At 41.5% G+C, this 24,147-nt stretch overlaps 1 protein-coding gene across 1 annotated transcript in view; it reads right to left on the bottom strand.

The window, feature by feature from the left end:
- Positions 1–24,147, bottom strand: part of htr4 (5-hydroxytryptamine receptor 4) — a 133,506-nt gene that overhangs the window by 3,914 nt on the left and 105,445 nt on the right. The window contains exon 5 of the mRNA XM_034182321.1: positions 22,198–22,805. Coding sequence (XP_034038212.1) covers positions 22,198–22,805 — 608 coding nt within the window. The remainder of the gene's footprint in view (positions 1–22,197; positions 22,806–24,147) is intronic.

The raw sequence follows: 24,147 nt of genomic DNA, 5'->3' as shown, positions 1-24,147 counted from the left end.
TTTAAGATTAAGCTTAAAACTTTCCTTTTTGAAAAAGCTTATAGTTAGGGCTGGATCAGGTGACCCTGAACCATCCCTTAGTTATGCTGCTATAGACTTAGACTGCTGGGGGGTTCCCATGATGCACCCAGTGTTTCTTTTTATTCACCTCTTTTTGCTCTGTATGAACCACTCTGCTTTTAATCATTGGTGATTGATCTCTGCTCTCTTCCACTGCATGTCTTTTTCCTGATTCTCTCCCCTCAGACCCAACCAGTCCCAGCAGAAGACTGCCCCTCCCTGAGCCTGGTTCTGCTGGTTTTCTTCCTGTTCCCACTGTCGCAAGCGCTTACTCATAGGGGGTCGTTTTGACCGTTGGGGTTTTTCTGTAATTATTGTATGGCTTTTGCCTTACAATATAAAGCACCTTGGGGCAACTGTTTGTTGTGATTTTGCACTATATAAATAAAAATTGAATTGATATATATATATATATATATATATATATATATATATATATATATATATATATATATATATATATATATATATATATATACACGAGGTCTATTAGAAAAGTATCCGACCTTATTATTTTTTTCAAAAACCATGTGGATTTGAATCACGTGTGATTGCGTCAGACAAGCTTGAACCCTCGTGCGCATGCGTAAGTTTTTCCACGCCTGTCGGTTGCGTCATTCGCCTGTGAGCAGGCTTTCAGTGAGGAGTGGTCCACCCCCTCGGCAGATTTTCATTGTCAGAAAATGGCGGAATGATTTGGGCTTTTTTTCCATCAGAATTTTTTCAGAAACTGTTACAGACTGGCAGCTGGAAACCATTCGAAAAATTTATCTGGCTTTTGCTGAAAAATTTACGGGCTTCACAGAGAATAAGGACTGTTACTATGGCTTTAAGGACGGCTTTAAGGACGCTTGGCTCGCCGCGCTCCGTGCCGCCATCGAGAGCCACAAACCACCGGATCATTTCTAAACGGATGGCTCTGTGGAGCCGGGACCATCGTGTGCACTTTCTCTGGTTATCACAAGAGCTGGATATCAACCATTTTCCAGCAGATTTCACTTTTAACAAGAGATTTTGTCATGGAAAGCCGAGCGGAGGCTTCGCGCGTCACGACCGATTTGCTGATGGAGGGAGACAAAACCACCTCCGTTTTGGTCTCACAGGACGGCTGTGAGATGGCGTTCAGACAGCTGTCGGTGGTTTTTCCATCGAGTGATTATCCGAGAAATTGTGGATGTGCCTGGACATGCCAGAACATGTCCCGTGAGGCTTCATCACGGTGTTGCTTTGCACCATGCGGCACCGCCGCGACACGCAGAATTCCTCCGCACGTCTGTCTCAGTGTGCCGAAAAAGTGCTGATGTCCACGTCTTTTCACAATTCCTGTGCTAGTTAGACGACGTCCCGGATAAAACACAGTGTCCAGTTTGGAAATGAACGGCACATTCCACTATTACAGGAGTTTTTGTCATGGAAAGAGGAGCGGAGGCTTCACGCATCGTGGCGGTGCCGCATGGCGCACAGCAACGCGGTGATGAAGCCTCACGGGACATGTTCTGGCATGTCCAGGCACATCCACAATTTCTCAGATAATCACTCGATGGAAAAACCACTGACAGCTGTCTGAACGCCATCTCAAAGCCGTCCTGTGAGACCAAAACGGAGGTGTTCCTTTGTCTTGCTCCATCAGCAAATCGGTCGTGATGCGTGAAGCCTCCGCTCGGCTTTCCATGACAAAATCTCTTGTTAAAAGTGAAATCTGCCGGAAAATGGTTGATGTCCAGCTCTTGTGATAATCAGAGAAAGTGCACACGACGGTCCGGCTCCACAGAGCCATCCGTTTAGAAATGATCCGGTGGTTTGTGGCTCTCGATGGCGGCACGGAGCGCGGCGCGCCGAGCATCCTTAAAGCCGTCCTTAAAGCCGTCCTTAAAGCTGTAGTAACAGTCCTTATTCTCTGTGAAGCCCGTAAAATTTTCACCGAAAGCCAGATAAATTTTTCTAATGGTTTCCAGCTGCCAGTCTGTAACAGTTTCTGAAAAAATTCTGATGGAAAAAAAGCCCAAATCATTCCGCCATTTCCTGACAATGAAAATCCGCCGAGGGGGTGGACCACTCCTCACTCAAAGCCTGCTCACAGGCGAATGACGCAACCGACAGGCATGGAAAAACTTACGCATGCGCACGAGGGTTCAAGCTTGTCTGACGCAATCACATGTGATTCAAATCCATATGGTTTTTGAAAAAAATAATAAGGTCGGATACTTTTCTAATAGACCTCGTGTATATATATAAGCTAACAGGCCAACCTGGGTTTGGGAATTTGATTACGTAAATCATATTTTTGGGTACTGCAAAGTGGTTGTCCAAAATGTTTGCATTGGTAAAGGTAAGTCCCTTTGGCTGCATTCTGTTTTTGGGCTCACCACAACAGATCAGAGGTGGATTTGGCACACGTTTTACGCCAGATGTCTTTCCTGACAACTCCACATTGTATAATAATAATAATCATAATAATACATTTTATTTGTATTGCACCTTACATTTCAAAGAAACCTCAAAGTGCTACAGCAAGGATTTAAAAACAGAATTAAAACAGATTTTGTAGAAACCATTTCACACAATAAGATATCTATTGTATGGAGAAATGAGCAAGGGTGGGCTTTGAACCCGGAACCTTCTGCACTGAATCCAAGCACACTAACCACTTGTCCACCACTAGCTAGCTAGCTAGCTTAGCTTATGGCAAGGTAAAAGTGGACGCTCTCCTTTTGGCTGAACTTCTAGCCAGTTTCTGGGTATTCTGTGTTAGTACGCGCCTGCGGCTGATGTGCTTGATGAATTCCTGTGCAAAAAGTAGCTCCTGTGAGATCTCATCTACATTAATTCTAAAATTTACCAGTAATAGAATTATAAAGATAACTGAAGTTTAAGAGTGGCCGTAATAAATATTTAAGAAATTTAAAGTTTATGAGCAACTTTACCTGCTCAAGCACATTGTAAACATTGGAATGATGCAGTTTGTTGGAGAAGAGTTCAGAAAGATACGATTGGAATGTTTTGATGACCATTTATAGTTGGCGATGAAAGACTTGGGTGTTAACTTCGTGTTAAAGTCTGAACAAGAAGCTGCACTGAATGAGATCTATCTGGGAAGAGACACACTCTGTGTGTTGTTGCTCCAACGAGAGCGGCACGCTGAGCAGGGTGACAGACACCATTAGCATGCAACATTATATATATATCACAAGAATTTCACATGATTATTGCAGCAGGGACATCTTAGATGATCAGTTAGAACATATTACAACATCACGCAGACACTGAACTATGGACACAGTGAGAGGCAGAGACACTGGATTCAGCTGCTATCAATTAAAGTGACCACACCCCCAATTATGCAGAACAGAAAGAAATTCACCCCATACAGTTGTCACAGAGGAGGAAACTATAGAGATCAAAATCCATTTTAGTAACAGGCTGTAAACATGTTTATGTCTGTTCTGAAGTTGGACAATTTAACATGAACTTCTATGGGAATGTGCTCTGTTTTAGAGGTAGGTGTGACGGTTTGGCCCTGATCTGAGCCTTGATTCCATTTTTCCCCATTCTTTTCTTATGGCCACCTTTTGCCCCTGCTCTGATGTTTTAGTTTTTTATATTTTGTCATGTGTTTTTTTCTTTGATCTGTTTTGCTTTGTCACTTTGTTTCTTTTCATACTTCAGCCATGGTTCAGTTCCGTTCTTGTTTGGTTCAGTCAGTCTGTGTTTTCATTATTTATCATTTAGTTATCATCTGCTTATTTTTGCTGTTCTCATGTCTGTTATCTGTAGTGCTTTAATGTCAGGTTTTGTTATCACTTAGTCTCTGTTTTACTTATACTTTATGTCTCACTCTGTTCCAGTTTAGTTTTGTCTTAGTGATTTATTGCTTATTCTCTGATCAGTTTTTATACAGTTTATCTTCAGTGTTTAGTACCTTCTGGTTTGCTTTTCAGTCCAGTTTTAGTTTTTATTACTAGTTCGTCTTTTCTTTATCATTAGTTGTCATGTCAGTAATTCTCTTCACTGCTCATTTACACCTGTCTGTCTCATCTTGTCTTCGACTGCACTCATCTCTGTTCTCATGTATTCACATCCAGCTTCATTGCTATTACTGTCTCCCTCTGATCACTGCACTCTCTTGTCCTGCACTTCCTCATCTCTGTTGGCCACACCCTGTTTTGTCTGTCATTTCCTTACCCACTTGTCACTGTTGTTTACTGAGCCATGTTTCTGACCCTGTTTCTGAGACCCTTAAAGCTTACCATGTTTCTAGAAGCATCCAGGAATGTGATATCTGCATAATCTATAGATTACAAATCTCATCATCTTGTGAACAGATCTGAGGGCTACTGGATTAATGTAAGAGGGTTACATCTTCACAATACACACAAATGCAAGGGTATTTACTGATATATTTACATGTAAAAGTAAGCCTGGCTAACCACACCCACAATTCACTTCACAAGTAAAGACTGGTTCACACGGCAAGATAATTAGGCTGATATTGGACCCAATCTTCCCCTTCCGACAATCTTAAGGACGTCCTGACAATTGTGATGATGCTAAAGATAATCTTGTCAGATATTCCTCCTGTGTGTGGTGTTTTTAGAGCACTCTGATCTGCTCGGAAGGATGTCAGTGGCACTCTGATCGCAAATCGGGAATATTCAACATGTTGGATTGTCTTGGCCCAATATCGCAGTGTGTGTTGTGTCCCTCCGACCACAAATGAGGACACAGCCTGCTGTATGTGACGGGCAGCCAATCAGAAAGTGAGGTGATGGTCATACGGAGCAGAAAATAAATTCAAAACAGCTATTCTGACTTACCAGAAAGTACAGTGGTCATGTTGTCTCCACTCCTTTAAAGAACGCCTTTTCTTTTTCTTTTGTATCGTTTTTTTCCCTCTGTTTTAAATAGTCCACAAACCGTCTGTTTACTCCAAAGTCACGTTTAATCTCGAGAGATTTTGAGAGATTTCCTGTCTGACCTGGGAATGTTGGTGTGTGAAATCTGTTTGTGTGTGTTGTTTTTACCGTGTGGCTGAACACCACACACACTGTACCACCAAACCTGTTAGATCTATGATTTTTTTTTATCTCCATGTGGGTGGTCTCTCAGGTTTTGGAAACCTACAGATAATTTTAAAATCGTGCCGTGTGAACCAGGCATTAATGTGCTCTGCAAAGCTGTCTGGTCCAAACACACACACACCTCTTCATCTCCAGCTTCCACAGCTGGTGACTTCCCAGAATTCAACAAGAGCGCTCCCTCCAGACACTGTGTCTTGTGGCTGCATTGCATTCTGGTCTATTTTTTGCATCCCCGAGTTCAGTAAATTGGACACCGCGTTACCTGAGTGATGTATTTGTTCATCATCACGCAATCTGAACGCTGCAAAACAACACAAATGAACCATGACGGACTGACACTCAAGTGTAATTACTTTTAAATTCACAGCGAAGTTTATCTTCTGAGAAACACCAGATTAAAACAAAGCAAACCAACTGCTGCACTAATCACTTCACAAATCTGTGTACAAGTAATTAAAATGAACCAAACCATGAGATTAAAAACAAACTTTACAAGCATAGAACATAGTTTTAATTTGATTAATTATGCAGGTGGGAGGACTGAATGCGCCCCATGCTGGTTTATAGTCAAAGGTCAAAATCTAAAGTGAGAGAAGTGAAAAATACCACATCTGACTGCAGGTGTTTTTAATTAATTTATTTGTATATTTACTTGAATTAAACCTTTTTTTAAGCATTACAACCCCAAATCAGAAAAGGTTGGGATCCTGTTGAAATGCCAAATAAATAAATAAGCAATTAAAGCCCCCACAGAGATTCTTCTATTCATTTTGACTCCTATTTCCCTGCAGATAGTAGAACCAAATACATTTCATGCTTTGTCTGGTCACCTTCATTACTTTTCTTAATATATCTCCATTAATCATTGAAGGCCTGCAACATATTACAAAAACGTTGCGATGGGAGCAATTGAGGGATAGTAACGAGGTAGTAAATAAATATATTAATTAAAAGTAAACATCTATATTGGCCCATTGAACCAGTGGGTATCTCTGGTTTCCATGGAAACAAGTAGACTCTCCATGACTCCCCCTCAACTGGATACCAGTCCTTTGCAGGTTACTTCCTAGCCAAGGGTGTGACCCATTTTGCAGCTGGGTAGACTGAGACAATGCAGATATAAGTTCCTTGTCCAAGGATGCAGACAGGTAGCAAAAATGGGATTCAAACCTCAGTCTACACATTGACAGCTCCTTATCCACTGAGCTAACCTGTGTGGCTAATAAATTTCAAACAGGTGATGTCAGCAGGGATTATAATCATGATATGGCAGAAAAAGCAGTCTCCACGAAAGGATGAGTCTTTGAGGAGCAAAGATGGGTTGAGGATCTCCAGTTTGTCAACAAATGCATGAAAAAATGATTGAAATGCATAACAATGATATTCAAAAAAAGATGGGAAGCGATTTGCATATTTCTTCAACTACAGTGCATAATGTCAATAAACCCATCATGGGTGAAAATGGAGTGTGAAGGAAGATCAGTCAACAATCCATTGAAGTTCAGTGGTGAAGGTCAAATATCCAGCCACATGGACGTATATAGGAAATCTACAAATTTTATGGAAATGAGTTCAGTTTTGTTAATTGGTAATGAACATGGCAATCAACCACGCCTGATACTTTGTAATGTGGGTGTGGCCTTTCTGTGCTTTTTGATCAAGCTATTTAATTAATTTGGGTAAATTTAGGGAATATGTTTAGGTTCAGTGTGTTCAAGTTAAATTTTTTTAATTTGATTTGAAGGTTTTATTTTGAACATAACGAAAGAAAAAATAAAACAACAGACAACGGAAAATTAAAATTAGTCCAAAAAGTAATGAATCCCACCCCTTCTCCCTGTATGATGATTTTATATTTCAGTCTGTTTCCTTAAAAATACAACTGTTAACAGTCATGATAATAATACTAACAACAACAATAATAATAATAGTAACAATAACAATGATACAATACAATTTCAGAAAAAGACAAAGACAAGAACCCAACAAAACAACAAAAAAGATAGACCCGAATAACAATGAGCATAAATAAATCCATAAAATAAATACACATATAAACAATCAATAACAGTTCCCTGTGAACACCTGCTGATTCTCACACCCCCACTTCATCCCTGTATCCCATGAAAACACAATCTTTATACTTTGTTTTAAACCGTTGAAAGTTTAGATGCTGCTTTGACTCCTCATTCATACTGTTCCATAGTCTGACCCCACAGAATGAAATGCAGAATTGTTTCTTGTTTGTGCAGATTTTGTTAATTTTGAAGTTGTTTTTTTCCTCGTAATTGATCTCCCCCTCTCGATCCCTGAACAATTTCTGTATGTTTTTTGGTAAAAGGTCATTTTTTGCTTTGTACAAGATCTGTGCTGTTTGGAATTTTACTGTCTGTTAATTTTAATAGTTTTGATTTTAAGAAGAGTAAGTGAGACTGGTCTTGACCCGTATTGCCCTTTTTTTGAAGAATAATTAGTGATTTCATTGAACTTATATCATTTTTGCCCTAGATCTCTACACAGTAACTGAAATACGGTAAGACAGTGGAACAGTGTAGGATGCGGAGTGATGTATGATCCAGAACATGTTTTGCTTTGTTGAACACTGAAATGCTTCTTAATAATTAGGTTTGTATATATTTGATGTGTAGTTTCCAGCTGATTTTCTCATCTATTATTACCCCAAGGAATTTATTTTTAATCAACCCTTTCAATCTGCACCCCATCTATCTGTATTTGTACTTGCTCATTGGTTCTGCAGTTCCCAAATAACATTAGTTTTATTTTATGTAGGTTGTAGGTTATGTTTTTTCCGGTCCTTCAGTGATTTGCTCTTTGAAATTCTCTCCAGAACAGAAAATATTTGTATCATCAGCAAACAACACCAGTTCCAGTATTTTTCACACCTTACAAATGTCATTAATATACAATATATAGTTTGGGCCCCAACACTGACCCCTGTGGTACACCACAAACAATATCCAAATATTCAGAACTGACATCACCCAACTTAACAAACTGTGTCTCTTGTAAGTAGCTTCTAATCCAGTCTGATACAAAACCTCTGATGTCATGTCGTTCCAGTTTTTTTTATTAATATTTCATGATTGATTGTGTCAAAGGCTTTCTTAATGTCAATAAATATTCCAACTGCATATTTCTTTTGTTCAATGGCATTTGTGATTTCTTCAGTTGCTTCTATTGTTAATGATGTTCTACTGTTTGATCTAAAACCATATTGGTTATTGGAGAGTAATTTGTGCTTTTCAATGAATATGTCCAATCTATTATTAAAGCATTTTTCTAGTAATTTGGAAAATTGCGGAAGTAAAGACACAGGCCTGTAGTTGTTGAAATGATGCTTATTCCAAGATTTGTACAGTGGAATAACTTTGGCTATTTTCATCTTGCTTGTGAATGACCCAGTTTGAAATGATAAATTGCAGATGTATATGTTAAAGGTTTTGAGATCCCTTCAATGACCTCTTTTACTGTTGGCATATCAGTGGCACTGTAATCAGTTGATGTTTTGTTTTTACATTTTTTTAACAATATCAAATATTTCTGTCTCTTCCACTGCTTTGAGAAACATTGAATTACAATTTTGTTCTGTCAGTACATCCACATTTTTCCCCAACTGTCCCTGGATCAGAATTTTTTTTCAGTTAAACTTTTAAAGCTGAACTTTCTGGTTGTCTGTGCAAAATTAACATGTAAAATAATCCATTATATTATTCTTCAAATTCTTGTGTTTTTTTTTTTATCACTGTTCAAAAATATAATAACACAGTGGAGCTGTGACTTTAAAGTGAAGCATGGATGATATTGGAAATGAAGATTCTGCAGTGATGTTTTTCAGATTTTTCATCTCCAGCCTCTCCCATGTGTGCTTAACCACCTCTGTGTTTTATGATGTGACGGGAAAACCTCAGCTGACAATGTTTTCTTGTCTCACTGCAAGATGCATGAGTCCCCACGTAGTGCAAAAGTTTGTCAGAAATGACGGAAAGTCCACATTGTGTCCGCAGTTTGAAGACCCCTGACATGAAAGATGAAGAAATGACGGACTGTGAGGGCTCATCAGCTATAACGTTTTGGTCATATAGGCGTGATGTCTGGGCCTAATCCATCCCAGATGGTACCCCAGCAGCTGGAGACATCCAAAGGACACATCTAATCTCACTTGTCTGTGAGCGATGATAAGTTACTTTGGAGAGGTGGGGATGGATCAGTTGCCATCCAAGACCCAAGGCGGTTCCGTAGTGTGGTGCTTTTCCTTCATTGTTGTTTATCATTGTGCTGTTTTTCCTTCTCTTCTTCCTCTGGTGCTCCTGTTCTCTATCTCAGCACTGACGTGTTGTTCTGATGAGCCAATAAACCATCCGCACACATACTCTGTATTACTGAGTGTATTAAAACAGTGGATGAGTTCTTATTCCTGTTATTATCCACGTGTTACACTGGTTATTCTCCATGTTTGTTCCGCTGTACCTTTGTCTTTCTATACTAACACAGACCTATTTACAGCCGCTCTGCAGAGCCACAGCTCACGTTGCACTTTATTACCTCTCCCCCTTTGCTTCTCAGCTCTCGCCGCCGCCACCGTGTTTTCCTCGCTGCCCTGACTAGAAATCATCTGGTAATCACACGGCGCACCATTAACTCCTGGGAGGTTTTATTCCGACTGGAATATTTTAGAAAATCATGTTTAATTTTGGATTCTTTTCATCTTCAACAACGCTTGAAGAAGAACACTGAAATCTTTCTCAGGACTGAGATTGCTGGTTGTTGTTGTTGTTTTTTGTCTGACATTCTTGAATAGATTTGGGTCTCTGCAGCAGTTTGAATCCACCAGCACGACCACACAAAGGGCGACAACAATAGGCATCATCATTTTCAGGAGAAAATGTCACAGATGGCCGTGAGTCACGATTGTCTCTCATATAGCCAGAACTGGATCCCGATGAAATATGTAGAACTAGACACATAACAATAGCTAATTATTTGAGTATAGTAGACCGTACATGTCGGTAACAGCAGGTAGTCTCACTCACATTAGACTTTAGAGGACCGCTTGGCTTCAAGGAACAGCTGGATGTCCAGCAACGTCTCAGTTTTAACTTCAGACAAGACTGAAATGATGGTGCTGGGTCCTATGAGACATAGACATCAATTTGAACAGCTAACAATAAACCTTGATTTGTGTGAAAGTGAGGAACCTTGGGGTGATTTTCCATCCCACGCTGTCCTTTGACCTACACATTAGTGAACTCACTATGACTGCTTTCTTTTTAACATAGTGAGGATTCATAGTAGAGAGGCTTGAATCTTCGACTGGACTGGGTTGCTTGACGCGAGGACGTTTCACTTCAAATCACAGAAGCTTCCTCAGCTAAAATTCTTGATCTGGTAGCCTGACTTCTGTCTTGACTCTTGTAGAGAAGAACAAGCAGAAGCCTCCAAAAGCTGGAGTTTTAAACCTAGCCAGACCCCTCCTACCAAGAGGCAGACTGCTATTGGCTAGTGACTAAACAATTGGTTTAATTAGCACCTATTGTGCTCTCGTTAGCACCCTCCTGACGGGGTAGCTTCCTCCTAACGATGGGACTGATGGCTCTCCTGACGGCTCGCCTGATGATGCAAATGACTCATTACCATGAACAAAAGACTGAAACTGCTTTGACCTGAGTACCCCATTGTAAACAGTGCATCTCAGACCCCCTCCCCGGTTAAGGCTGGGTTTCAACTGTTTCACATACAATGCCTCCTTCACCCCTCTCTCAAACCATCTCTTGTCTCTGGCTAAGATTTTAACTTCCTTGTCCTCAAACGTGTGGTTAGTGTCTTTAAGGTGGAGATGAACTGCAGACTGAGGTCCACTGGCGCCCTCTCTGTGGTGCTGGTATAGCCTTTTGTGTAACAGCTGCTTAGTCTCACCTATGTAGTGTTCATTACAGTTTTCCTGACATCTGATAGAATACACTGCATTGCTCTGTTTGTAACTAGGGATCCTGTCCTTAGGGTGAACTAATTTCTGTCTGAAGGTGTTAACAGGTTTAAAGTAAATTGGGATTTTGTGCTGTCTGAAGATCCTCTGTAATTTTTCCCCTACTCCTGCTAAATAAGTAGGATAGCAGTTTGCCCCTCGGTAGGAGGGGTCTGTTAGGTTTAAAACTCTAGCTTTTGTTGGCTTCTGTTTGTTCTTCTCTACAAGAATCAAGAATAAGAAGCAAGAATTTTAGCTGAGGAAGTGATTTGAAGTGAAACGTCCTCACATCAAGCAACACAGTCCAGTCGAAGATTCAAGCTTCTCTACTATGGAAACCACCTGGACAACTGAGAGCCTTCACAGAAACATAGTGAGGATTCATCCTGTCTGTGACTGATGCACAGACTCTGATTCATGCCTTTGTCTCTTCTGATTTGGATTATTGCAAAGTCCAGTTCTCTGGGTTTCTACAGTTCATCATTAGGGGTCTTCAATTGGTTTAAAATGCTGCTGCTAGAATCTTGCAGAATGTTTGACTACATCAACCTGATTTTTGCCTCACCTGATTGGCTTCCTGTCTCTGTGAGGTCTGATTTTAAGGTTGTGTTGCTAACTTATAAAATCCTTGACGCACTATAGTGCCTCCCTACCTAGCCAACCACCTTCCCCACAGTATCAGTCCAATCTCTGTGTTCTCAGGATGCAGGATTACTATGTGTGTTCCTAAGGTTAAAAAGAAGTCAGCAGGCCTGTTCTATGGAACGATCTGCCTGCTGAGATGAAACAGTTGGATTCTGTGGAGTCATTCAAGTCCAGATTAAAGACTCATATGTTGTTCCCTTTTGTATGAATAACACGTGCATAGTGTTGAACCATTTTGCCCTCCTCTTATACTGTGCTATTAAGAAGCAGGTCTCAGCCTCATTTTATCAAAATGTTGGTTTTGTTAGTGAAGCATAGGTTTAGCTGCCAGTGACCACATTAGTATTCTCTCTGCTTCTCTGTTGATTTATTGCTATTTAAACTAATGCCCTGGGTGCTGTTAGTTCTCTCCCACTGGTTCTGCTCTTTATCTCTCCATCTGACGTATTACTGCTAACACAGAGGAGTGTGAGAGCCACATGCTGAGTGACTGGATGGGGTGTGGCCTGCGCCACATGATGGACAATAAACTGGAGCATCACAGAATCACAACCATCACCAGAAGTGCCACTGCTGGAGGCAGAGATATGAAAAGATAAGATCAACTTTAATTTTCCTGAAGGAAATTATTAATACAAGACTGAAGTAGCTGATGCTGAAGAATGGCCTGTTACCCTGCCAGTGACTCTGAATCATTGCCTCCAACTCTACAATTTGGAACTCTTGGGCTTTGCCTTAAGATGGACTTTGCACCATGTGTTAGAATGAAAACTCACTAGCACCATATAACACCATGCTAACAGGCTAACAGACTGGCTTTAGCAGGAAAACTCATTAATATCACATAGCGCAATGCTGACGGGATAGTGTTAGCATGAAAACTTGCTAGCACCACATAACACAATGCTTATGTTCATCACATCATGCCATGCTAATGGGCCAACAGGCTAGCATTAGCTGCTAATGGGCTAACAGGCTAGTGTTAGCTGCTAATGGGCTAACAGGCTAGCGTTATCTTGAGCATGAGCTGAGTGCCTCCATTGGAAGCAAGGGGCTTTATGATGTGCTTAAAAAACATAAACTTATCATTTTGCTAAAAAAAATAATAATCAAATTCGCTAAACATCTGCAGTATCCGTGAAACATGCTTGTACCCTAACATGTATGAGATGGCTGACATCCGCACACGTCCGCAATTATCCGCAGAGGCACATTTTTCCATTGCCAGGATTTTTGAGCTGCACAAAATTTTGGTTGCGGATGACATCCACCTTACATACGCAATACGTACTCTATGCGCTGCATATCCGCTGATATCTGCAACTGACAGGGTATTGCGGGTTGGCAGCGGACTGGGACAGTGTGTAAAACGGATATATAGCATGCCTATCACGTCCACATCACAAACTAAGGGCCCTGTCCCATTGGGGAGAGGATCAATTGCGCATGAATTGAGTACACAATTTACGGGCGTTCGTTGTTGTCTGCAACAAAAATGGCCAAAAATGACAAATGTCCCAGTATGAATTACGGATATATTAATAATATATAGCGAATATATGATGAAAAATCACAGTTAAAGAATGCATGCAGTGAGGAAACTGATCCGACACATTGAGATTATCACGGCAGTATTACGGGTGTATTATGAATGCATCGTGCACGTGTTGCGCGTGCACGGCATCTGCATTGCGGTCATAAAATAAGCTCACTTGGGCCGTCAGCATCACTATTCACACCAACAATACAGGCTCTGGAGCATTTGCTGGACTTGGACAAGTTGATCACAGAGTTAATGTTCATTTTGACATGCAAGGGTTAACTGTTCATGAGTTTGGGGAGCAGGAGGGGGGAAGCCGCTCGGGGTGTGAGACGGTGTTTTTTTTTTTTTTGAGAGTGTCACAGAAAACAGACTTCAGCGTGAGTTGTGGCTAAACAGCAACTCTTACTTTTGTTGGTGTTAAATAAAAGTCCTGGATTGCAGCAGCTACGTCTTTGTGGATTGACACAGCTTGACTGGCACAGACTGGCAGGTATGTCGCTTTGTGCCACATATAGTACTTTGGGTTTACGTGACATGTTTGTTATACATTCACAGATTGTCCGCAAATCAGCTGCAAAGCAGATGTAATAAAAACGCTTTATTCTTGGCCAATTTGTATGCATTCGCTACAACATATTTTAGTTTGTGATGTGGACATGATGGGCACGCAATATATCTGTTTTACACACTGTCCTGGTCTGCTGCCAAGCCACAAATCCCTGTCAGTTGCGGATATTAGTGGTTAACGGCAGATATACAGCGCATAGAGTGAGTATGTATTGTGTATGAATTGAGTATGTATGGAGTATGTAAGGCGGATGTTATCCGCATCCAGATTTTTGAACAGCTCAAAAACCTGGCTGCGGACATGCGTGCCTCTGCGGATGATCATGGGTGTGTTCGGATGACAGCGACTCATACATGGATATTGCGGATGTTTGGCAAATATAGGCCAATTTTGTGCGCAATCCATATGCAAATCCTCCTAAACGCCAGTGGGACAGGGCACTAAAATAAGTTGTAGCAAATGCAGACAGAGTGGCCACAAATAAAGCGTTCGTATTACGTCTGCTTTGCATCTGATTTGGGAACAATTTGCGAATGCATAACAAACACTTCACGTAAACCCAAAGTACTATATAAATGTGGCAGAAATCAACGTACCTGACAGTCATTGCCAGTCCAGGTTGTGGAGAGGTACAGATGTAGTTATGGATCCCCAAAGACGTAGTGTGATAGTTGCTGCCATCCAACAACACACCGATCAATGTGTCCAAGTCCAGCAATTGCTCCAGAGGCTGTGGTGTTGGTGTGAATAGTGATGCCAATAGGCCCGAGTGCGCTTTTTTTATGACCCCAATGCAGATGCCGTGCATGCGCAATACATCCGCTGTTTCCGCAACACGTGTGCAATGCATTCTCAATACATCCGTAATACTTCAGTGATAATCACAATGCGTCCGATCCGTTTCCTCAATACATGCATTATACATCCGTGATTGTTCATCGTATATTCATATAATCGCTATACATTATTAATATATCCGTAATTCATACTGAGAAATTTGTCATTCTTGGCCAATTTTGTTGTGGATGACAAACGAATGCCCCGAAATTTGTATACTCAATTCATGCCCAATTAATATGCTATAATAAAGTTAAAATTTAATTTAGACCATTTTTAATGAGAACATGTACAGACTGAATCTACAAACCCCAGTTTCAAATAGAGCATTACTGGCTATAGATGCCACTGTGCATCAGCAGGTAGCACAGTGGGATAAGCAGTTGTGTTACCCAAATATAGACCTGGGTTAAACTTTGTGCTACAAAATCTGTGGAAAATCACTGGCACCACTGGCCCTCAAGACCCATACAGGACTTCTTCACCATCTTGGATAATAGTCATCAATATCTAACTGACATTTCTTGACTTTATCTTTATTTGGCTCTAAACACAAACACAACAACATAATCAGGTTATTTTTCATTGTGTAATGTGACATTGACATTTAGGGTTGTCATGGATGTCTTGTTGACTTCCATTGCTAGTTGTCTTTGGACATACTCACTCTTTCAGAATGACCTACCATCCTTTAGTCATTCCATTACTTAATGACTGCATTATTATGGTAGTTTGCAAACAGGTTGACCATAATTTACTGAAATACGAGATGTGTAGACTTAGAACTGGGGATGAATGTGAATGTGTGTTTGTGAGTGTTTATAAGTTCACACTGAGGTGAGTCTGCTGAGACAGACTCAGACTCTGCTGACAGAGAACATGCTGTCCAACATGTTGAAGATGGATGAGCAGAATAATAGACATCAATACTCGGATAGTGACACAGCGCACGGCGAGCATGAATACTTCACCACCTACAGGCGTTTTGCCTAAATGTTATTTCAAAAAGCAAATGTCAGTTTTGAACATATGACATACAAGCTATTTTCTTTGTTTTTACAGATAGAAAACCTTTTAAAATTGAAGGAAAATAAGTTTTATAAGTAAATGTTTTCCACTTCAACAATGATGGAAAAAATATACAAATACTGAGGTGGACAAAGAATTTTATTGCAAGTTATATACTTGGTGGGCAAGTGGTAAAAGTGGACTTGTTTCTGGTTCAATTCCACCTCTTTGAAACCAAAGGAACTTACTTCAGTATTTAAACAAACAAACAAACAAACAAACAAAAATTATAGCCACATACTTGATTAGTTTTCATGATATTGCTAAATATGTGAACCTGCATAAAAATCCAGAATGATGGAATTTTATATACGTAAATGCATTTGCCACCATCATTATCCACTACCCCTCCTGCCCCCCAACGCCACATACCTCCACCCACATAAAAATTAGTTCAAATTCACTAACCCATCAAAGAAATCCTCTGCTTGTCTGCTGTTAAATTAAAGTGAAGGACTTTAAAATTTAAAGGCTTCCCAGCAGCAATATAATCAAGAAGTGAAGGAACTATGTTACCACCTATAGAATAGAATACAAACTTTATTGTCATTGCACATATGTACATACATACAATGCAACTTGTCCTTTTAACCACCCTAATTACAGTTAGACACAATCCAACCACTAGGGGCAGTGTGCAGCCACAGACCGGCTCCTGGGGACCAACTCAACTCCAGATGTAGAGATTCTGCCTTGGTCAGGGGCAGAGAAAAGGAGCAGACCCTAAATAAGCATTTTTTTTAATTGTGGGAGGAACCAGAGGAAGCCCGCACAGACACAGGCAGAACATGCAAACTCCACACAGAAAAGCAGGGAATCGATCCCACTGCCTTCTTGCTGTGAGGCACCAGTGTTAACCACTAATCCACCATGCCGGCCCTTATGCTATTTTGTGCTTTTTTTTACAGATTTTATTTTGGATTACGCTGTCAGAAATGCCAGAATTTGTTATTTATTTATTTTAGCCATAGCGATTATAAAGTATTGCAAAATGGATTTACAGGGTGCAAGGTCTGCTCTTTTGAGAGGTTAATTCAGATGTCTGCAAGTTCTTCAAATATATCTTCATTAGATAATGTTGTCATGCTGATTAAATTAATGACTCTCATAACTGTGATCTGCTGCACCAAACAGATTTACTTCCAGTGCTACTTATGAGGTGCAAACTATTTCCGATTATTACTACAACACACTTCTATACTTGCTTTTGTGTCTGTTGCACTGTGGCACACTGTACTAAAATAATAAAATAAATATGCATGCACAATGCATGCATGAAAGTTTCCCTTTAAACAATTCATAGAATGACTAGCTGGGGTACCCGGTGCTGCCCGGGTTAACCTGCTTTAGACATAAGCCAAATACCAATCATTTTAATCAAAACTAGAAGCACTCAGAGAGTGCAAACCTCTGCCAAGGCCATGGAGTCACTGACGCCATAACATCTACACGCCGTGGAATCATTGAACCTAAAAAAGTCTAACAATGATGTTTGCTCAGTAGTAAAAAAAAAGTGTCATCTGCTGTGACTGGATAGCATGTATCCTTAGCGCTTGGCATCACAGTTTATTGCAACTTGCACCTTTCCCAGAAGCTACTGTCATCTGAGCACTGATATTGATATTGCATGTGCTTATAGACAAAAACAAATAAGAGACAAAATTCAATTTATTATTCAACTAAACTGCAAATATATGAATCTTTTTAACATTTATGAAACACTTCTCTAAACAAGGCCATAGGGTCACTGACCCTAAAGAGATATCCTCCTTGGCACAGTAATCTATTCAACAATTCAGTGTTACAACCAAAACTATGATACATACACTTTTCATTCCTTTATATTTGACATCCCTGACCATGAAAACATACCACTAGAACTTGGAATCACTTTTATGTCTTTATTAGTTCAAAAGTTATTGTATAAAAACGATTTTTCGGTAATGGCAGTTTTCTTCTGGATCTAGCTCCATAACATTTGAAGCTACATCAAATGTGATGACACCTTACTGAATCAGTACAGATTCAGCTACAATTTGGTGTTAGTTGTGCATCTCTAGCTTCATTTGTCACCTCACACTGACACATTTTCTATTTTCCCTATATTTTTGCATATTCTGGATCACCAGATCCCGAATCTGGATCCGATCATCACCAAACTTTGTGGTTTGATAGAACATTTGACTATGTTACACCCTCATTTTTTTTCAAGCCTTTCTGCCTTGTTTTTGTGGAGTTAGAAACTAGAAGGTCAAAATTCCCCCAATGGTGAAGAATCCTTTAAAAAATTCCTGGATCCGGATCGTGATCCGGATCACCACTAAATTAATCACTTGTTCCTCTTGTCATTTCAAACCACTCCACAAAATTTCATCAAAAACCGTTCAAAACGTTTTGAGTTATCCTGCTGACAAACAGACAAACAAACGTGACCGAAAACATAACCTCCTTGGCGGAGGTAACAATTGCCCATCATTTGTTTTTGTAATGCTGATGTCTTATAAATATAATAGTTAATAGGCTAAAGTTTGTCCAGCAGAACTATAAGAGGTAGACTCCCCAAACTAAGTGGAAATACTTGGTTAAAAGACAAACACATTTGAAGTCCTTCATGCAGATTTTGTTTTGCAATCAAATTTATAACAAAATTACACACAAAAGGTAGGTAACAGTAAATGTAAATATCAATGAATCAAAACTGAGGTAGTGGTGTATTTCACTGTTTTTACATTGCAATTTTACAAACATAAAAAGAATGTATTCAGACAGGAAGGCAAACTGGGCTGTACAGGACAATCAGGTGCTTAACAGTTGAGAACATAAAGTAGCTGAAGGAAGGGATTAAATGAACAGAGATGGCCAACACATATACAGGCTGGAAATTTGAATCTGCCTGGTCATACCCACAGCTGGCTATTTTGGGGGTAATTTTCAGTTCAACTTTTAAAGAAATGGTACCAGTTTGTTCCCCATGTCATGAGGATTCAGAATATATATAGTTTTTAGGACTAAGAGGTCTGTTAGAAAAGTATCCAACCTTTTTATTTTTTGCAAAAACCATATGGATTTGAATCACGTGTGATTGCATCAGCCAAGCTTGAACCTTCGTGTGCATGCATGAGTTTTTTCACGCCTGTCGGTTGCGTCATTCGCCTGTGACCAGGCTTTGTGTGAGCAGTGGTCCACCCCTCTCGTCGGATTTTTATTGCGAATAAATGTCTGAACGATTTGGAGCTTTGCTGCATCAAATTTTTCCAGAAACTGTTAGAGACCTCCAGGTGGACACCATTCGGAAAATTCAGATGGCTTTCAGGGACGATTTTATGGGGATTACACAGATTAAGGAGTGCTCCAGCCGGTTTAAAGACTGCCCACAGCGTCTGAGAGCGCGCCGCGCTCCGATCGACAGGCTGAAACAACCAGATAATTTCCAACGTGAAGGCTTTGTTGATCCGGGATGTCATCTGACTTCCACAAAAATGGCAGAAGACATGGACATCAAGACTTTTTCGGCACATTCCACTGTTACAGGAGTTTTTTTTTCATGGAAAGAGAAGCGGAGGGATGCGCCACGGAGCCGGGAATGGCGCGGGACAAAACCACCTCCATGTTGGTCTCACAGGATGGCTTTCAGATGGCTTTCAGATGGCTTTCGGTGGATTTTCAGTCATGTGACTATCCAAGAAATTGTGCATGAGCTGGACATGCCAGGACATGTCCTGTGAGGCTTCATCACGGCGTTGCTTTGCACCATGCGGCTCCACTGCGACGCGCGGAATTCCTCCACTCCTCTTTCCATGACAAAAACTCCTGTAACAGTGAAATGTGCCGTTCATTTCCACACTGGACGCTGTGTTGATCCGGGACGTCGTCTGACTTCCACAGGAATTGTGGAAGACGTGGACATCTGCACTTTTTCGGCACGTTGAGACAGACGTGCGGAGGAATTCCACGCGTCGCGGTGGAGCTGCATGGTGCAAAGCAACGCCCTGATGAAGCCTCACAGGACATGTTCTGGCATGTCCAGCTCATTCACAATTTCTCGGATAGTCACATGACTGAAAAGCCACCGAAAGCCGTCTGAAAGCCGTCCTGTGAGACCAACATGGAGGTGCTTTTGTGCCGCGCCATTCGCGGCTCCGTGGCGCATCCCTCCGCTTCTCTTTCCATGAAAAAACTCCTGTAACAGTGGAATGTGCCGAAAAAGTCTTGATGTCCACGTCTTCTGCCATTTTTGTGGAAGTCAGATGACGTCCCGGATCAACAAAGCCTTCACGTTAGAAATGAGCTGGTTGTTTCAGCGGGGTTTCAGCCTGTCGATCGGCGCTCGGAGTGCGCCGCGCTCTCAGCAGCTGTGGGCGGTCTTTAAACCGGCTGGAGCACTCCTTCATCTGTGTAATCCCCATAAAATCATCCCTGAAAGCCATCTGAATTTTCCGAATGGTGTCCACCTGGAGGTCTCTCACAGTTTCTGGAAAAATTTGATGCAGCAAAGCTCCAAATCGTTCAGACATTTATTTGCAATAAAAATCCAATGAGAGGGGTGGACCACTGCTCACACAAAGCCTGCTCACAGGCGAATGACGCAACCGACAGGCGTGAAAAAACTCACGCATGCGCACAAAGGTTCAAGCTTGGCTGATGCAATCACACGTGATTCAAATCCATATGGTTTTTGAAAAAAATAAAAAGGTTGGATACTTTTCTAACAGACCTCGTACATATTATAGTTTCTGAGTTTATCCCGGACAGACAGACAGAAAGACAGACAGACAGACGTCGCCCTTTACGTATATAGATTCTGGCTTCAGGATGAAAATTTGTGCGCTCTTACGTATGTGTTCATGGATCCTTCACACCACAGACACTAATCTGCCTCATCAGATGCATTAAAAGCTCGCTTCATCTCAGACGTGTTCATCTCAGATCACTGCCTGATCTTAATTAGGGCCTGGGGACCTAATTTTACAGAGTACACACTCCAATGGAAATTTAGGCCTGACATGATAAATAATAGCAATAAGAAAATGGTGAATATGTCAGCGTGCGCGTTCTGATGGTCTCATATTGTTTGACTGACACGTGAGCGCACAAAAACTGGAGACAAAACAACAAATACAGCAGACTGACACCTGACTGAACTGATGAGAACATAATGACTGGTTTGCCTCGTCAAAATAAATCAGCAGCAACGAGTTAAAAGTAAAAACTGTTTTTAATTAAAGTGAGACATCAGGTCAGGCGTCACTGCCAAAATCATTTCTTTGTGCCTTCAGAGTAAAACAGCATCTTGGCAACTGGTTTTGGTTGTGAGCGAATTTGACTCGTCCCACAGTGTGAGTTAAGTTTCACAAAGAAATCATGTTTAACGCTGCAAATATGTAAGGAATCCTCTGGAGCCCCTCTGCACGGAATTTCAACAAGAAATTAAATCCCTGGTGCTGAGTTCAGGTTGTATCTTGAAACCTTTGCATCATGCATCATTAATGTGGAAGCTGTAATGAATTGCTAAAGAACTCTGGGACCTGATGAGGGCGGAATGCTGGCCGGCAAAAACCAGCAAATTCAGACAAAGACTGTTTCAATAAGAAGACTCACTTAGAGGTGAGTTCATGGATAAATGGACAATGTGGACCTGAGTTTCCAAAGGTTTCATAACATCATAACTCCTGCACAAAAAAACACCCCAAAAAACAAAAAGACATGTGCTTGCTGATTTACTCACAGTGAATCTTTTAAAAAAGCAAAAACAACAGCGCATTTGCCTTCACGATTATGCAATTTGTGGTGCGTCCACCCAAGGACACAAAATTCTCCCTACTGTATATCACTATGTAACCGAAAGAAATTTTTTAAAAAGCACTCATTGTAAACGTGGAGCATATTTAAAGAGAGGATTACTTTGTTCTTGTTTCATTAAGAACAAATGTCTCCGTGTGCAACAGGTAGACAGGTAGTTTTGCATCTTTTTTTTCTGTGCAGAACACAAAGTACATTTTAGTGCAACTTCTGACCACTACTGTCACTGATATGTTCTGCTTGGCCTGCAACACACACACACACACGTGCACATGATCTCAGAATCTGTGTGGGACGACCGCAGCCAGTGTGATCCATTCACAGTGTTTGTGCATCTGTTGGATTTTACTTTGGATCGCAGCATTAACATCAGTCTTGGCCTCATTTTGTTCCAGAGAAGCTAAAGTGTCCACTGATATCCATATATTGTCAACATGTTAGCCTCAGCAATTGTCAGAAATACTGCAATCCTGCACATGCTCCAGTTTTAAGGCATTATTGATACAGTAGCAGCTCTTTGAGGCCCAGTTCTTGTAGACCCCTGGTGTAGTTTAATGCAGTTGTGTCAACCAACATGGAACCAGAGCAGAGAACAGAAACAATTTGTGGGACTTACTTGAGTACATGTGCGGAGCCGTTGATCTGTGTCGCTGTGCAGGGAGCATTGGTGCCCAGGATGGACGGCCTGCGGTACCTCTTCCTCCCGCAGCACAGGATGATGAGGAAGGCACGGCGGAATGACTTGTTGAGGAAGGCGTAGAGGATGGGGTTCAGCATGGAGTTGATGTAGCCCAGCCACAGGCAGGCCGCCCACAGCTTGTCGGGCACCGTGTAGTCTATGAAGGGGTCCACCACATTGGTGATGAAGAACGGCGCCCAGCAGAGGCAGAAACACCCCATGATGATGCACAGAGTCTTTGCTGCCTTGGTTTCTGTTCGCATTCGGTGGTTGCGCTGGTGGTCAGCAGAGTCTGATGCCATCCCGCTGGCGGGGCTGGCACCAGAATGAGTCGGTGCGTTTGCCCCAGCTCCTCCCGCCCGCTGTAGAATGCTGATTTGCAAGGCGTGTGCTCGCGCTGTGATGTAGATCCTCTGGTAGGCCAGGACCATGAGGAACAGGGGGATGTAGAAGGCCACCACAGAGCAGGTCAGGGCGTATGGCTTGTTGACCATGAAGACACAGGATGTGGAGTTGCTGCCCTCACTGTAGCGCCGCTGCTCAATCTGTTAAAAAAACAATGGGAAGCTCAAGTACAGTTTCAGATCTGATCTCTTGAACAGCATTGAGATCTGAGTCTAACAACTTTAGCTGATCCCAGGATGTGACAATAAAAGAATAAGTTTGAAATGGGTCAAAATCTCCTCTATGACACAATAACTTGTGATGCTTCAAAGTGCAATGATTTGCAGCATCGTGTCACATCTTCTCAGATTTTTCTTTTGACCATTTGATGGGCCTCAACGAGAAGTCTTACAGGTCCCAAAAATTCTAAAACAGACGTGTGGAAGTCTGAGCTGAATGCCACAAGAGCCAAACCTGTCACAGTCAGTAGACCCTGAAAGGTAGACCTGAAACCAAGTGCATGACACAGAGTCAGGATTGATAGAAGGAAAAATGTTAATAATGTTAAAAGAGACACTGGATGGATGAGATGAGGAACACATGGGTATGACTGACGAGGAGAATAGCTGAAGACAAGAACACACAATATCTGATTGCCTTCTCCATGCACATTTTTCTCTGCCCTCCTGTTGCACAGCTGATATAAACACTTTTTTCAGCTGCTGTCTCTAGGGGGCGCTACAGCAGACCAGTCATTTCCATCTCACCCTGTCCTCTGTATCTTCCTCTGTCTCACCAACCACCTGCATGTCCTCCCTCAGCACATCCATAAACCTTCTCTTCTCCTCCTGCCTGGTGGCTCCATCCTCAGCATCTTTCTCCCTATATACCCTGGATCCCTCCTCTGTACATGTGCAAACCATCTCAATCTCACCTCTCTGACTTTGTCTCCAAACCATCCCACCTGAGCTGTCCCTCTGATAAGTTTATTCCTAATCCTATCATTCTCGTCACTCCCAAAGAGAATCTCAACATCTTCAGCTCCGCCTACTGTATTTTTGTTAGTGTCACCGTCTCTAAGCCGTCCAACATAGCTGGTCTCACTACTGTCTTGTAAACTTTCTCCACTCTTGCAGATATTCTTTGGTCACAAATCACTCCTGCCACCTTTCTCCACCCACTCCACCCTGCCTGCACTCTCTTCTTCACCTCTCTACCACACACTCCATTACTTTGGACAGCTGACCCCAAGTATTTAAACTCATCTACTTTCACCATGTCTGCTCCTTGTAACTGCACTATTCCACTGGGCTCCCTTTCATTCACACACACATGTACTCACTCTTGCTCCTACTGAATTTCATTCCCCTTCTCTCCAGAGCATATCTCCACCGTTCCAGGCTAAACTCAACCTTCTCTCTACTCTCACTACAGATCACAATGCAATCTGCAAACATTATAGTCCATGGAGACTCATGTCTGATCTCATCCATCAACCTGTTC

The sequence above is a fragment of the Thalassophryne amazonica genome, chromosome 11, assembly GCF_902500255.1.
Source record: "Thalassophryne amazonica chromosome 11, fThaAma1.1, whole genome shotgun sequence".
Taxonomy (NCBI): Eukaryota; Metazoa; Chordata; class Actinopteri; order Batrachoidiformes; family Batrachoididae; genus Thalassophryne; species Thalassophryne amazonica.
The sequence above is the reverse complement of the archived record's forward strand: the minus strand, read 5'-3'. Positions and strand labels throughout refer to the sequence as shown.